The 17,363-nt window shown below is 42.0% G+C and overlaps 1 protein-coding gene across 1 annotated transcript in view; it reads left to right on the forward strand.

The window, feature by feature from the left end:
- LOC141047066 (uncharacterized) overlaps positions 1–17,092 on the forward strand; it is a 215,849-nt gene extending 198,757 nt beyond the window's left edge. Inside the window, exons 2-7 of the mRNA XM_073541996.1 lie at positions 956–1,105; positions 1,235–1,414; positions 1,498–1,621; positions 1,705–1,802; positions 1,997–2,087; positions 15,339–17,092. Of these exons, the coding sequence (XP_073398097.1) occupies positions 956–1,105; positions 1,235–1,414; positions 1,498–1,621; positions 1,705–1,802; positions 1,997–2,087; positions 15,339–17,032 (2,337 nt within the window). The 3' untranslated portion in view covers positions 17,033–17,092. The remainder of the gene's footprint in view (positions 1–955; positions 1,106–1,234; positions 1,415–1,497; positions 1,622–1,704; positions 1,803–1,996; positions 2,088–15,338) is intronic.
- The last annotated feature ends 271 nt before the right edge of the window (positions 17,093–17,363 follow it).

Below are 17,363 nucleotides of genomic sequence, written 5' to 3' on the forward strand. Positions count from 1 at the left end.
TATAAAATGTTATATTTAGCGGTTTCTGTGTTGTCTCCTTATAAGAATCACAATGGTTTTGTTCCTTTTCCGCTGATTGATACAAACGACCCAACTATGAAACACGAGAACCAAGGAAACCTGTATTACTCTCATAGTACGGGGCCTCTTACTTGGCCCCATATACAGTATAATGTTCCCCCAGTATCGCCATCCTCCACACACAATATGTTTCCACCCAAACCTGGAGATAATCAGTTCTCACTCTTCCCCATACTTAATGCCATAGAGCCCCTTTCTTGGTTCCCGCACACAGAATTATGTTCCACAGTATCTCCATCCCCAATTTTATTTATTTTTTTTTTGTGTTTTTCATGTAATATACGGAAGCCTACAGGGAAATGCTAAAATATACCACTGTACATGGAGACATTGGCCTCATATATCTCCTGTCTTGTTGTTCTTACAAAGAAGTTTTTCTAAAAGCCTCAAACTTCTGTGTGTGACTCAGACCTGAGATCTAACGTGATAGAAGATTACAGTGCGGGGAAGACGGGAAACCTTCATATAGACGGCCGGTGGGGATGGAGTCAGTGACGGACTCTGGCCAAATATGTTTCTAGAGCCGTAGTAGGAGATGAAGATGTCGTCCTCATCATGAAGTAGTTATTTCTCCTGTCCCGTGTAATGAATATCTCCTGCAGTATTGCTAATGCCGATTCCAGTGTCGGTAAATGAGACGAGAATTAGCGTTATGGAAGATGAGTCTATGAGGAACGTATTCAGCTGCCGACTCCGAGGGAGAAACTGCTTGTTGTCTGTGGCCTAAATATATAGGTTTTATTAGTAGATGTAAAGAAGGAAACTAAATACTGTAAAATAATAAATCTCCTCATATGTTTCCCTTATTATCTCCAGTAATTGTATTATTACACAGGATATTTATGACGTTACATCGGCTCATCTTCTCATTCAGGTCTCTACAATATCGGATCCTCTCAGTGAAGATCTTCTACATAAGAGAATTTTCCTGTTTTACCCATCAAGGATGGATATGGACAGAGACAAGATGGCGGAGAGGATATTACACCTCACCCTAGAGATCCTCTTCCGGCTTACTGGAGAGGTGAGAGATTCTGATGACGTCACATTACATCATTCTTATCTATGGGAATAACAGATGGACAGAACTGGAGAGGTGAGGACTCTGGGAATGTCTGTAGTGAGATTTATTAATGTGTCTCTCCATAACCAGGATTACACAGTAGTGAAGAAGACCTCTAGTGAGCGCTGTCAGGACCCTGTGTCTGAGGGATGGGGAAGACCCCTGAACCCAATCATGGGGCCTCCACCTCACCCACTGATACATGAGGACGTCAATGACCAGAAGATCCTAGAACTCACCTACAAGATGATTGAGCTGCTGACTGGAGAGGTGACACTGCTGGGAATGCTGGGACATTATACAGTAATGCTATAAAGGTATCGGGGGGATGACGGTATAATTGTATGTATCAGGTTCCTATAAGGTGTCAGGATGTCGCTGTCTATTTCTCCATGGAGGAGTGGGAGTATTTAGAAGGACACAAAGATCTGTACAAGGATGTCATGATGGAGGTTCCCCAGCCCCTCACATCACCAGGTAATAGACAGGACTAAATACACACGGCCTATAATTATCTGTATGTAAAGAATGAATTCAGTCCCTGTATGTGTTTCCTCCAGATCTATCCAGTAAGAGGACAACACCAGAGGGATGTCCCCGTCCTCTTCTTTCGCAGGACTGTAAACAAGAAGATCCCAATGTTCCTCAGGATCATCAGGTAGATGGAGAGAAGGTGTCATGAGATCTCCCCTATGATGTGTAGACGGCTGTGAAGGTCTTGTGCTCTGTCTTGTTTTATCCCCCAGTATTATATGTTTTATACTTGTGTAATGAGAGCGGTGGAGATGGCAGGATTAGAACTGATCATAGATGTGACTTCTCCATCTGTGACTTTTACAATATTTATTTTAGGGTGAAGATCTGACCCATATTAATACTACAGAGACATATATGAGGGGTGATGAGAGATGTAAAGAGGAGATTACTGCTTATAACCGGTCGGGTGAGTACTGACCACTAAATATAGACAAGTCACAGATTCCTCTCAGTCACCGGCTATGGCAGCTTTATCGATGGTGTAGTCAGGCGGTATCACAATCATGTGATCAATACTATCATAAAATCTCAGGCTTTAGAAAATGATTTTTGAATATGCAAATTTTATTAGTCACACAGAGCCCAACGTTTCGGCCGAACGGGCCTTTATCAAGGGTATTTATCTAAACAAAATATAACAATAATGTAAAATTAGGAATCCTGTCTAAGAATGACACAAAATGAAATAAGTACAGTATCACTGACTGACATATTAGTGCGAGTGAAAAAAAGTTTATAATAAAAGTGTCATGGTCACGTGTGGCTGGACACACCGCCTCCAGCAGGGCGAATTTATATGACACGCGTGACCCTGGATACACCGCCTCCAGCAGGGCGAATTTAAATAATAGAACGTCCAGCTGGATACCCCGCCTCCAGCAGGCGAATTTCAGTATACACGTATCTCTGGATACTCCGCCTCCAGGAGGGCGAATTTAAACAATAAAGGGAAACACCAGGGAATCCGATACAATGGAGGGCCCTGAGATAGGGAACGGGGACGTGGAGACCTCCTGCACTCCCCTGAGCCAGTGTCCCTGCACTCCTCATGAACCCTAGGCCGGTTCCGCACTGGGCGCCGATCAGGAACCTAAAATCCCTAACTCGCCCTGCGCCAATCCCTTACTAGTGAAGTTGACGGTGCAGAAACTAATCCCACCACTGCACTAAACACACACTGAGGAAAGTGACAAAACAGGGAAACACCACTTAGCTTTGCTCTGTTGCTCATGCTCCCAGCAACAGAGTCCAACACCTGAGTGCACCTTTTCCTCCCACCGGGTCCAACACCAGCGTGCAGCCTTGGAGCTACAGAGTCCAGAACCTGAGTGCAGCAGTCCAGAAATAAAGTCCAGCATCCAAGTGTAGCTTTCCAGCAACAAAGTCCAGCATCATGAGTGCATCTTTACACCATAGCTGCCTCTCCACCAAGCTTTGCAAGAACTCCTCACTGACACCATAGCTGCCACTCCAGGACTCTGACTGAGCTGCCCGGGACTCTCCTCCAGCTCCTTCCTTCAACAAGGCTTGGTTGCAACTGAGCAATATCACCCACGCTGATTGCAACACCTGACACTCTTTTATTGGTCAGCCAGAGCAATCACACCTGCTAAATAATAACGTTCAATAAACCAAAGTAACCAGTGTGCAATGACCCTAACGGCCACCGGGGGCAAACTAGAACTGAAACCACCACAGTGCAATGACCCTAATGGCCACCGGGGGCAAAACCAACGCCGAGCACACAGCTCAAGGAAAAAAAAAAGGTTACTTGTACATTTGTCTGTCAGATCCAACCTGGATCATGACAAAAAGAAGACGTCTAATCAATATGCGCAATACATTGAACAGAAATAACGAAAAAGATTTTTTTCCTCTCAGGAGTAAGGACTCCATCATCAGAATAAATCCTCACAATAAATCAATAAGTACAATCTGTAAAAAAAGAGGAAAAGTGGGGAGAGAAGTTACTCAAATACCATAAATAAAATACAGCCTAACGCAGCTTAAAGGTACCATAGAGGAAATGTGCAAAAAGTAAAAGGATATAAGTACCTGTGTGGCTATATATTGAAGTTTCAAAAGCTCTAAGAAAGAAGAGGAGAAAAAAAGGGTAAAAATAAGGTAAAAACCAGAGTATGACAGAAGAAAGCATTGTAAGTATATTGTAATATAAGCGGTATATAGCTAATCTTTACAAACCTAGAACGAGAAATGCGGTAACTTGGGACTGCGCCCCTGCCTGTGGAGTGTGTGCATGTGTGTGGGCTGGAACTTGTGTCTTTTATATTCTACTCATGACACAAATGCACTACAGCTGGAGGGGTACAGGCGTCCAATAGCGCCAATATCGCGCATGCGCAAACCGTCTCTCCGGACGGAAGTGGGGCATGATCTGTACGAGTAAAAAGGAAGTGTGTCAGAGAAGCTTAATGTTTAACCGCGCGTATGCAGACCGTCCCTCTGGATGGAAGTGGGGCATAATCAAGTCCGAAACAGGAAGTGTGGCAAGGAGGAGTGATAATGTATAAATAATGACCGCTACAGCGCAAGCGCTAGAAATAATGAAAAAAGGGGAAAATATGTGTATAATTATAAGTATATTATATTACATATATCTGAGCCAGGTCAAATCTGAAGGTCTATATCGCATGTATGTGTAAAATTGTTATAAAAACAAGAAATAGAGGGAAAGAAAAAGAAAAGGGGGGAAAACATCACCAAGTGAAAAAGATCAGAACCAAAAGTGGGTACCTTCCTTCCGCGATTAGGTCTGTAAAAGAATAAAAAGAGAAAGAAAAAATTATTCTTATATTACATAGACACATATGAGGCACTTATATAAATACCTATACAATGCTCATAACATGTTACTTATGAGAAAACCTACGAATGTTTGCATGTGTACACATATTGAGGGATACATGTATACACATACATATGACGAGTTTGATCTTTATCTCTCAACGGGAGATCTTTAGATATACCGGATGGTAGCCAGATTGATAGCTTGTTGCCCGGGCAAGGTGACAGATCAACACAGAGACAGGTTATGTATCTGCAACATGCCACACGGCTGTTTAATCACATCAAGTTTATATACTCTTTTGAGTAGGCGGTTACATTACATCATCATATTCCATTGGACAGTTGATTATTCAAGAGTAAGCATAAATGGTTTCAACCAATCATATTCATATTCGGCAACCAATCAGATTGTACTCGGCTGTTAATTATTAGATACATTCGGGAATTTCCAGAAAAAGGTGGAAACAGGTATTGGTTATACAATACCCTAACGTTAGCCTCATTAACCTGTCTTAATAAGGGTTCATAGCCCCTTTATCTATCTATTTCTAAGACTATGTACTCATTATCTACCGTAGGCCTACGTGGAACTCGTGATATGTTCTTTAGTTACATGAATCATAAGAGTTATAGAGGTGAGAGGCAAGAATAACAGGATTAGGTGAGAGTTGATCTCTTCTCTGTCAGCTAATATCATAGAAGTATGGAGAGTGAGACCCTAAGAGTGTATGAAGGGACCCCAAAGAATCAGGGTTTCCCTATCAGTCCCCCCTTTTGAGAACAGATATCATTCTCTCACCCTCCTTCCTCCAGGTACTTCAAAGGCCTAAGCGCCAGTGTTGGGCTTATTATTTTCTTCACCAAATTCCCTGGAGTGGGTTGAGAGATCATATCTCATTCTCAACCTTGTCAATTCTTGGGGGAGTATTCACGTATTTTATCGTGTTAGTGGAAGGTGTTGGGCCTAGCTTGATCTGTTATTCCCCTTATTGCATCTCTAGTGTAATTTATAAACCTCTGTTGATTATAGTAAATGTAATTCATCCAGTACACATGTTTCTTAAAATCAAATCTAAAAGGAGCTGCTGTCTTTAAAATGTCATTTTGGTTTCTCTGCGTCTGTCCCTTTTGGAGCAAGGCTGTCATCAGAAACAGGAACAGGATCATCATTCTTCCGTTCCAGGGCCTTGCAGTGGCTGGCATGAATCCAAGTGGGTTTTCCTTCAAGCTTCACTGAAGTGGATGTAGTGAGGAGAACTTGGAATGGACCGTCGAACCTTGGTTCCAGTGGTTTCTGTGTGTGTCTTTTAACCACCACCCAATCTCCTGGTTGGAGAGAGTGGGTTCCTTCTTGATTCTCTGGGTCTGGAATAGAATCAAAGACTTGTTTATGCACAAGTGAGAGCCTCTTCTGAAGGCTCTGGATATAGCTAGTGAGATTGTCACACTGTAGCTGCAGTGTCTGTGGGAAGTATAGGCCTAACCTTGGCGCTGACCCAAACAAAACTTCATAGGGGAACACTTTTGTCTTTCTATTAGGTGTGTACCTAATGGAGACCAAAGCTAGGGGTAAACATTCTGTCCAAGGTTTCCCCAATTCCTCACTTGCTTTTTGAATCTTTAACTTAAGTGTCCCATTCAGCCGCTCAACCTTACCACTTGCTTGGGGTCTGTAGGGTGTGTGGAATGCTTGTGTGACCCCCAACATTTGCATAACATGCTGCATTACCTCTCCAGTGAAGTGGGTACCTCTATCGGACTCTATGGTTTCAGGTAGTCCGAACCTACAGAAAACTTCTGACATCAGCTTCTCTGCAGTAGCCCTTGCAGTGGCTTTCGGCATCGGGAATGCTTCTGGCCACCCATAGAAGAGGTCAACACACACGAGCACATTCATACATTGCTACTTGGGGTAACTGTATGAAGTCAATCTGCAGTCGTTGAAACGGGTAGAGGGGCTTAGGTATGTGTTTCTGTGGTACTTTCACTACACCTCCTGGGTTGTGTTGTGCGCATGTCAGACATGCCTGTGTGAACCTAGTAGCAACCGTTGTGAAGCCTGGGGCTATCCATTGCTTATCCACCAAAGAACACATAGCATTTTTAGAAAGGTACGTCGGTCCATGGGCTGCTTGAGCCATGACGGGGTACAAGGATCTTGGCAGACACACCCGCTGTTCCCACCATCCACAAACCTTCATGGTCACGTGCTCCAGCTTTCGACCAGACCTGTTTCTCTTCCCCGGTTGTCTGCCGAGTCAGAGCCTGCAAGATACTCAAGTCGAAGTGGTTACACTCAGTGCTTACCATAACCAGTGGAGGTGCCTCAGGGGTCTCATTGTGTCTGGGTCTTCTAGCTGCTTCTTTGGCAGCTCGATCCGCTTTGTCGTTTCCTCTTGCTTCGGTGATATTAAGCTTTGTATGTGCCTTTACCTTAACTATGGCAACCTCTTTGGGCAGCAGTAACGCTTCCATCAGTTGTTTGATGAGGTGCCCATGTTTAATAAGAGTGCCTGTTGATGTAAGAAAGTCTCTTGCTCTCCATATAGGACCGTAGTCATGGGCCACCCCGAAAGCATACCTTGAGTCTGTGTAAATGTTGTAGCTTCTACCGTCAGCCCCTTTAAGCGCTTCAATGAGTGCCGTCAACTCCGCCTGCTGCGCAGACATATGAGGAGGGAGTGGTTCTGCTTTTACTACCTCGTGCTGTGTTACCACTGCATAACCAGTGTAGAACCGTCCGTCTTCACCGATGCTTCCATCTATGAAAAGCTCAACATCTGGATTAGCGAGGGGTACATCAGAAACATGTGAAAAACCTGCTGTCTCTTGGGCCATAAGGGCCATACAATCATGTTCATGATATACATCAAAAAGCTCCTCTTCAGTCAAATTCTGCAAAAACAGTGGTTTGCCTTGTCCTTCTCCCCCCCCCCCCCCCCCCCCCTTTTGAATCCACCACATTAATGGGAATGAGAGAGGCTGGATTCAAAGTTGTACATCGTTTCAGAGTGACATTGGGAGGCATGAGAAGTGCACACTGCAGTCTCAGGTGTCTGGCTACAGAAATGTGCTTGGGTTGAACTTGGTTAAGAATGCTGTGCAAGTCATGTGGAGTGTAGATGGTTAGAGTAGTCCAGTATGATCTCTGATGCTTTGTCAAGAAGGAATGTGACAGCTGTTACTGCTCGGACACAAGATGGTGCTCCTCTCGCTGCAGGGTCCAGGCGGGCTGAGTAGCATGCCACAGGCCTGTTTTGCTGACCATGTTTTTGGGCTAGGACCCCTGTAGCATGTCCTTGCATTTCAGTGCAGTACAGGAGGAAAAGTTTGGCATAGTCTGGGGTGCCTAGAGCTGGGGCAGAGACGATTGCTAGTTTAAATGAGTAGAAACTGTCTAGTGCTTCCTGATCAAGTCTGAAGGGTTGAGAGGGCACACAATCATAGAGTGGCTGCATGAGAATGGATGCAGAACGAATCCAAGGCCTAAAATATGATGCCAACCCCAGGAAGGTGTGTAGATGTTGAACCCCTGTGGGTGGTTTTAGCACTTCAATCGCCTTTTTCTTGTCCTCTGTCAAGTGGCGTGCACCCTGTGATATGCAATGTCCGAGAAACACAACTTTTGGCTGACAAAACTGTAACTTTTCTCTGGATGCCTTACACTTTTTGGCAGCAAGATGTAGAAACAATGAGTTTGTAGCTTCGCAGCATTCATCTCTGTTTGGGGCACAAAGGAGTAGGTCATCAACATACTGAAGTAAGACAACCTCAGCATGTTTGGTGTCCCAATCCTGCAAAATGAATTGCAAAGCAGCAGTATACAGGGTCGGAGAGTTTTGAGCTCCATGCGGCAGCACCAGCCATGTATACTGTTGGCCCCTAAAAGTAAAAGCAAACAAATACTGACAGTTCGGATGCTAAGGGACAGAAAAGAAAGCATTTGCCAGGTTAATACAACTGAAATAGGCAGCTGTTGAAGGGATCTGTGACAAAATTGTGTGCGGATTCGTAACTACTGGTGTCAGTAATTCTGTGCCAGCATTTATGGCTCTAAGATCATGAACCATCCTGTAACTGGCTCCCCTTTCCTGCCTTTCTTTTTCACTGGGAACAAGGGGGTGTTGGCTATAGATTTTGTGAGTTTGATTGCCCCAGAGGCAATTAATTCTGTAATGTTTTTGCCTATAGCTTCCTCTTGAGCTGTGCTTAATGGATACTGTTTTAATTCCGGTGGTCTCTCTCCTGGTTTGAGGTTAATCATTACAGGAGAGACTGGCATGTGTCCGATGTCAGTTTTAGACTTTGACCATAGCGAGTCTGGGATCTGCGCTAACTCCCTATTCTCTTCTGAAAGGGCGGGGGAGTCAGAAAAATACATGCAGGCTAGAACTTTGCACAGGGTGCGCTCAGAGACTCCAGCCTTCAATTTCACATTCCCGTCACAGGCACATATCTTGTATGAATCTATCGCTTGCAGTACATCAGAACCAAGTAAGTTTACGGGTGTTTTGTCACTAGCAGCTTAGTTAGGCATGTGTGGTCAGCCAGTCGAAGGGGCAATGGTTTCGTCATTTTACATTCCTGTATCAGTCCCTCAAACCCTTGAGTGTAAATGGTTTCGTCGGATATGTCAGATGGTTTCACATGTTCCTGGCAAATAACAGTTTTGGCTGCCCCCGTATCCACCAGGAATGGGATTTTCTTACCATCTGGGAGAGATACTGAGACTACCCCTTGTGGACCTGTGTTTTAACTGGAAGGTGTCCTAAGGGGGTAGATGGCTACGGGGTTGCCTATTTCCTATTGTGGGTCTTGGGTCGGGACGTCCGTCATGGCCTGGTTCTCTTTTCTGGTTGATCTGCACTGTCGGCTAATATGGCACATCTTACCGCACTTGTAACATTCAATCTGTCTGCGGTAATTTCTGGCTGGGGTAGCTTTCTGACCTGTCTGGGTGTCATTGGACGCATACTGTATCTGTACTGGCTTCATCCTCTGGTCTAACTCAACACCTTTTGCCACACGCACTAAGTCTTCTATGAGGAATGTCCTCCAGTTGGGCTTAGCTGCCTGCACCCTCTGTCTGAGCTGTGATCTAAGCCCTGCCATAAAAGCTCCATGGAAAAGTTTCCTTCCTGCTTCTCCCATGATGTCATAGCCCAGATCTGCATATCTCAACTTCAGGTTCCCCCAAAACTGGTCTACTGTCTCCTTAGGACCCTGTACCACATCCAGAAGGGAGATAGTGGATTCCCCCTCCTTTCCTCGACTCCATGTGTGCAGACCTCTCAGGAAATGCATCCCTGACTCTATAGTTCTTACTGTACGTACTGTGCTCCCAGTCTACTCTCTGCACTGTATGACCTTCCAGCTCTGTTTATATCCTCTAATACTGACTCCATTCTTGCATCCCCAATTTTCCCCCTCAGGAGGGACTTGTAAGTCCATCCATGTGCAGGTGTAGGTGTTGTTTAATCCTACCATCCATCTATAAAAGGCCATTGGCAAGTCAAATGGGTGTGGGGCATCTTTGACTAATGTCATTTGGTCCTTTGGACTCCATGGTCAGTAATGAGACACAGTAGTTGTCTGTATAGTCGGTTGTGCGGGGGTAGATGTTGCAGCTGCTGCGATACCAGTCGTGTCCATGGTCTGATATTCCCCTTCTTCCATTGTAATCAGCATACTGTTTTCTGGTTTTACTACCATGTTGTTGTATGTACCCAGGGACCTGATACTGAGTCTGACCCTGCAGGACTGGGTATATCCCTTTGCCCTTGTGGGGTCTTGGTCTCCTGCAAGCAGAACATTGTTCACGCCAGTCGGGGTTTTCCTGTCCACACACACAAGTCCATCCCTCTGGTCCTGCCATAGGATGGGCCTGATAAGGTGGAGGCGTTTTTATTTTCCTTGCATACCTCACTCCTTTCGGGGTTTCTTCCTTAACCCAACAACCATCTCTCTTCATTTTCTTTGCTACCTCTGCCCAAGCCTTTGCTTGTTTTATTAACTCATTGTGAGCAATCCATCCCCTGCTTGGTGCTAGAGCAGACTCCCAGAGAGAGTAATCCAGTGGATCACCCTCCATTCCTAAACCTTTTAACAACTTCTTTGCCTCTTTTACAGCAAACTTTCCTTTTCTTCTCTCTATTATCTCACACGCCTTGCAACCCTCCTGATGCTCTGAACGTTCTGCGTTTCCCATTTCTGTCTGATCTCTCTGTCTGCCTCTTTCTCTGGTTGTTACTCTCTATTCTCTTAATACGTGCTGCTATTTTGTGCCCACTTCCCAACTTCGCTTGCAATTCCTTGACCTATGCCGACTGCACTTCACTAATTCGATGCATAGGCTTGCGTGCCGTTGTTATAAGGGATTTCCGCTCAGTGTCTGAACTTTCGTGACCTAAACTGCCTCCCCACCTTCCCAGTTGATAGGTGTCAAGACCGTAGAAACCTGATAAAGAAGTTTACTTATTTAGTGGTTTGGCCAACGTGACCCCACCCGGTCACCTCCCACTAAATCTCTACATGCTCAGTACGAGATGGCACTTCTCTGTAATTAATCCTAGTATATTCAGCAATTCTATATATCAACCAGAGAGAAAATCCAACTAACCATAGGCAGACTAATATGACCCAAATTTTCTCATAATCTTCTAGTCCCATATGAGGCAAGGCAGAAATTGAACAGTCCTATACCATGGAGGGTGCGATCATGCATAACCCACACAGTTGCAGCTTCCCCAAGATATCAGCTAAGTTGTTGTAAAACCCGCAGGCCAACAGAAAACACGGATAGGGCAAGCCCAAACACGTGCAATCCAATTTCTCTGCGTGGCTCCGCGACAACAGCAAAATATATTGGTTTCAGCTTATCTCATTCATTCAGGTGTGACTATGTGTTTGACTTCCTAGTGTTCCTCCACTCTATTTCTGGTACCAATTGACCAGTTAGCATACCTAACGGACTCCCTTATACATTCAGGATTTTATGTCACAATCCTTATTATATGCATACGGTCATTCAATTCACTCAGGGAGTCTCATCCTCTACACACACATTCACACCTCCAATACGGTATACCGTTAATGTATCACAAGGATATTCTATGGTTCTTTGCCAAACAACTGGTCATATAAGAAGATGGCTATACTGTACCCGAAACCCGGCTGCAGAGCATGTGACAAGAGGAGACACAGAAAGTTGTAAGAAACAATGGCTCTTACCTTCACCAGTGATTTTGGTCTGTGTTTCCTCTAGGCCTCAGTCTGCGGCTGCCGAATCTCAGATGCCGGGGGTCTTCCTGTTGCGACCAGCCCGCCCAATGGGACGCCAAATGACGAGTTTGATCTTTATCTCTCAACGGAGATCTTTAGATATACTGGATGGTAGCCAGATTGATAGCTTGTTGCCCGGGCAAGGTGACTGATCAACACAGAGACAGGTTATGTATCTGCAAAATGCCACACAGCTGTTTAATCAGATCAAGTTTATATACTCTTTTGAGTAGGCGGTTACATTACATCATCATATTCCATTAGACAGTTGATTATTCAAGAGTAAGCATAAATGGTTTCAACCAATCATATTCATATTCGGCAACCAATCAGATTGTACTCGGCTGTTAATTATTAGATACATTCGGGAATTTCCAGAAAAAGGTGGAAACGGGTATTGGTTATACAATACCCTAACATTAGCCTCATTAACCTGTCTTAATAAGGGTTCATAGCCCCTTTATCTGTTTCTAAGGCTATGTACTCATTATCTACCTTAGGCCTACATGGAACTCGTGATATGTTCTTTAGTTACATGAATCATAAGAGTTATAGAGGTGAGAGGCAAGAATAACAGGATTAGGTGAGAGTTGATCTCTTCTCTGTCAGCTAAGATCATAGAAGTATGGAGAGTGAGACCCTAAGAGTGTATGAAGGGACCCCAAAGAATCAGGGTTTCCCTATCACATATATATATATCCAAAATAACTAATATTATAAGGTAAATATAGTGCTCTCTATAAAAAGAAGATCAAGGCACCAAAACTCCACATTATCATAATGGAAGTTAAAAATAAAATTTAAAATGGAGAAAACCTGGAGAAAAAATCAATAAAAAAATCAATGAAAAACCTCATACTCCCTATTAATGCCAAAGGGTTCCAATGTTTGAAGAACAAAAATCCAATAGGACTCTCTTTCTTTCAATCTTTGTATCCTGTTGCCACCTCGTCTATCCAGAGGTATACTTTCAATAACTTGATAACGAAGCTGAGAAATATTGTGGTTATGAGAAAAAAAAATGAGCTGAAATGGGTAACAGAGTTCTCTTACAGCTGATAGTGGATTTATGTTGAGAGACACAGTCTCGGATATGTTGGGTAGTCTCTCCAACATATCCGAGACCACATGGGCATTTTATGAAATATATTACATATGATAAGTCACAATTGTAATAGTCCTTAATTGGAAAAATCTTTCCCGATCTGGCATGGGTAAAGGTTTCACCTTTAGTAATGTTGGAACATTGCAAACAATGCAAGCAAGGAAAAGTCCCTTTGCGTAATGGCCTAAATAAAATTTGTCTTCTTGAATCACGGGAACTACCAATGTCTGCCCTTACTAAAAGATTGCGTAAGTTAGGAGGTTTTTTGTGACAAATCAAAGGTGGAGCTTGAAATTGGGGTATCTGAAGATAAGAATTAGAGAGGAGTGGCCAGTGTCGACGAATAACCTTATGGATGAGATACATAAAGGGATGGTATGTGTTAACGAAGGCCACCTTATTAATTTTAGTTGCAGGACTAGATAGAGATGGAGGAGAAAAAGACAACAGGGAATCGAGATATCCTCGGGATTCGAATTTGGATTTCATTTCAGCAAAACGACCAACACGATTAAGATTATCAGACACAATATGGTTAATACGTCAAAATTGTGATCTTGGGAGAGATATTTTTTCTTATGTGTTAAGGATGACAGCTAGTGAAATGAAGGAGACTATTTTTGTCCGTTGGTTTTACAATCAAATCAGTGGAAAGGGAACCATCAATATCTCTAATAACCCTGGTGTTAAGAAAAGGAATAGAAACTGAATTATATTGCACAGTGAAAGATAAACCTGCAACTTTTGTATTAATATCTTGGAAAAAACTCTTAAGAGAAACCAAGTCACCCGTCCAGATGAGAGAAATGTCATCTATGTATCTCTTCCACAGTACCGAGTACTGTTGGAAGAGAACATGTGGGTAGACAAACTCTAATTCAAATTCTGCCATAAAAATATTGGCATATGGGGGCACCACATTTGAACCCATTGCAGTGCCACTTGAATAAAAAACTGATCCTCAAATAAGAAAAAATTCTTTGTTAGAATGAGAGTCAACATAGAAATACAAAAAGATTGAATGTCGTTAGAAAAATCCGTTTTATTTTCTAAAAAAATTTTTACGGCTTGAATACCCCTTGTATGGCTAATACTAGTATATAAACTAGTGACCTCTAATGTCACCAAGTAACATTTAACCGAAGTTAAATTCAAATCCCTAATGCAAGACAAAAAATGTGATGTATCTCTAAGCCATGAGGGGATCAAATGTAAGAGAGGAGAAAGGATCTTTTCAAGTACAACAGATAACGGTGATAATATTTTTACCCTTTTGCTCTCCTCTTCTTTCTTAGAGCTTTTGAAACTTCAATATATAGCCACACAGGTACTTATATCCTTTTACTTGTTGCACATTTCCTCTATGGTACCTTTAAACTGCGTTAGGCTGTATTTTATTTATGGTATTTGAGTAACTGTTCTCTCCCCTCTTTTTTCCCTTTTTTTTACAGATTGTACTTATTGATTTATTGTGAGGATTTATTCTGATGATGGAGTCCTTACTCCTGAGAGGAAAAAAATCTTTTTAGTTATTTCTGTAAATTTTGTCAATGTATTGCGTATATTGACCATATGTCTTCTTTTATTATAAACTTTTTTCACTCGCACTAATACGTCAGTCAGTGATACTGTACTTATTTCATTTTGTGTCATTCTTAGACATGATTCCTAATTTTACATTATTATTATATTTTTTAAATATAAATACCCTTGATAAAGGCCTGCTCGGCCGAAACGTTGGGCTCTGTGTGACTGAAAAATAAAATTTGCATATTCAAAAATCATTTTCAAAAGCCTCAGGTTTTATGATATTATTGATTGATTTTCCTGACGGCTTGGTTGTCTTTCCCCATATATATTATACAATCGTGTGATCACCATTTTGCTGCTAGACAACAATTTCCACCACCCAAAACAGTTCAGATGACGTTGGTCATTGAAAGCCCTTTTCTATAGAAGTTACAACTTGGAGGAACCACTTACCCCCTGGGATTAGAAGACGCTGATCATTACCTGCCCAGATCTGAAAACTAAAAAGCCAAATGACAGTGTACATAGAATGTGCTGACAAGTTAGAAAATTACTTGAAGAAAAATATTATGATGGGTCTGTAAGAGAAAGTGGAAGGTAATGATGCTGTTGGCTTCCTAGATCCCTGATATTTTATTGGATGAATGTAGCTTCTCTCCCTTCTGTGCTACTGAATGTGCTCATATGGTCCCTACAAGACCAGGTCCAGTCTTTCTGGCCAAACTTCTCTTTTATGATCACTAACATTAAATGTGCAGTGAGGCCAAGTGTGAATTTCTGTACAATAACAACAGAGTTTCCCTTTATCCTGACTTTTCAGTTTAAAAATGACTAACTTCAAACAGGGTCGTGAGAAACTGCATAAAAATATTACACCTTTTATAAATTTCAATGATTTTATTCAAAAATAATAATTGGTTTTATTCTTGGCAGATGATTGTACCAGGAGATCAGGGGGACAGCTGACATCTTCAATTTTTAAATCAGATGATCTTGAGATTACACAGGATACAACTGAAGTGAATGCCATTACTCCAGATATACCATCATCCCTTCAAAGCAAAGATCGACCTTCTGATCCTTTGAAACAGGTCCTGTCTTCTGATTCATTACTGACCCCTGAGGAAACTCAAAGTCACAAAATAAGCATTAAAAAACAAACTTATAAAGCAAATAAACCATTCTCACGTTCTGAATATGTAAATAGTTTTCCCCTCGAAAAGTCTTTTCTTAAATATCAAAAAATTCACACAGAGGAGAATAGGTTTTCTTGTTCCAAGTGTGGGAAATGTTTTAACCAGAAATCACATCTAGTTACACACCAGATAACTCACACAGGGGAGAAGCCTTTTTCATGTTCAGAATGTGGGAAATGTTTTACAGATAAATCAAATCTTATCAAACATCAGAGAGCTCACACAGGGGAGAAGCCTTTTTCATGTTCAGAATGTGGGAAATATTTTACAGATAAATCAAATCTTATCACACATCAGAGGACTCACACAGAGGAGAAACCTTTTTCATGTTCAGAATGTGGGAAATGTTTTAACCATAAATCAAATCTTATCACACATCAGAGAACTCACACAGGGGAGATGCCTTTTTCATGTTCAGAATGTGGGAAATGTTTTACAGTTAAATCAAGTCTTATCACACATCAGAGAACTCACACAGGGGAGAAGCCTTTTTCATGTTCAGAATGTGGGAAATATTTTATCCAGAAATCAAATCTTATCACACATCAGAGAACTCACACAGGGAAGAAACCTTTTTCATGTTCAGAATGTGGGAAATGTTTTAACAATATATCACATCTTATCACACATCAGGGAACTCACACAGGGGAGAAGCCTTTTTCATGTTCAGAATGTGGAAAATGTTTTACAGTTAAATCAAGTCTTATCGCACATCAGAGTGTTCACACAGAGGAGAAGCCTTTTTCATGTTCAGAATGTGGGAAATATTTTACACGGAAATCAAATCTTATCACACATCAGAGAAGTCACACAGGGGAGAAGCCTTTTTCCTGTTCAGAATGTGGGAAATGTTTTAACCATAAACCACATCTTATCACACATCAGAGAATTCACACAGGGGAGAAGCCTTTTTCCTGTTTAGAATGTGGGAAATGTTTTAACAATAAATCACATCTTGTCACACATCAGGGAACTCACACAGGGGAGAAGCCTTTTTCATGTTCAGAATGTGGAAAATGTTTTACAGTTAAATCAAGTCTTATCGCACATCAGGGAACTCACACAGAGGAGAAGCCTTTTTCATGTTCAGAATGTGGGAAATATTTTACACGGAAATCAAATCTTATCACACATCAGAGAACTCACACAGGGGAGAAGCCTTTTTCCTGTTCAGAATGTGGGAAATGTTTTAACCATAAACCACATCTTATCACACATCAGAGAACTCACACAGGGGAGAAGCCTTTTTCCTGTTCAGAATGTGGGAAATGTTTTACACTTAAATCAAATCTTATCACACATCATCAGAGAACTCACACATGGAAGAAAACTTTTTCATGTTCAGAATGTGGAAAATGTTTTGAGAGGAAATCATCTCTTTTTAGCCATCAGAGCAGTCACACGGGGGAGAAGCTTTTTTCATGTTCCTAATGCAGGAAAAGTTTTATTTGGAAATTTAACTCTTAATAAACTTCAGAGTAGTCACACAGGGGAGAAGCCTTTTTCATCTTCAGAATGTTGTTTTAACCGAAAAGTGTATCTTATCATTTCTCGTGTTCGGTCTCTTTGTTTATATTTTAATCATACTCTCCTTCCATGCCTATGCTGATTAATTGGTGTTGCGATTCACATTCCCGCATTTCTTATCAAAGGGCACATCTTGCCACTCCGGTGCCATTTCTGCCTCAGCTTGGAAAAAGCACTGAACTCACAGGCTTGAGCTGTCTTACAATATGAAAGTCTTGCAATTTCTCCTTTCTTA

This window comes from Dendrobates tinctorius, unplaced genomic scaffold, assembly GCF_039654945.1.
Source record: "Dendrobates tinctorius isolate UK_male_01 unplaced genomic scaffold, ASM3965494v1 ptg000126l, whole genome shotgun sequence".
NCBI classification, from domain to species: Eukaryota; Metazoa; Chordata; class Amphibia; order Anura; family Dendrobatidae; genus Dendrobates; species Dendrobates tinctorius.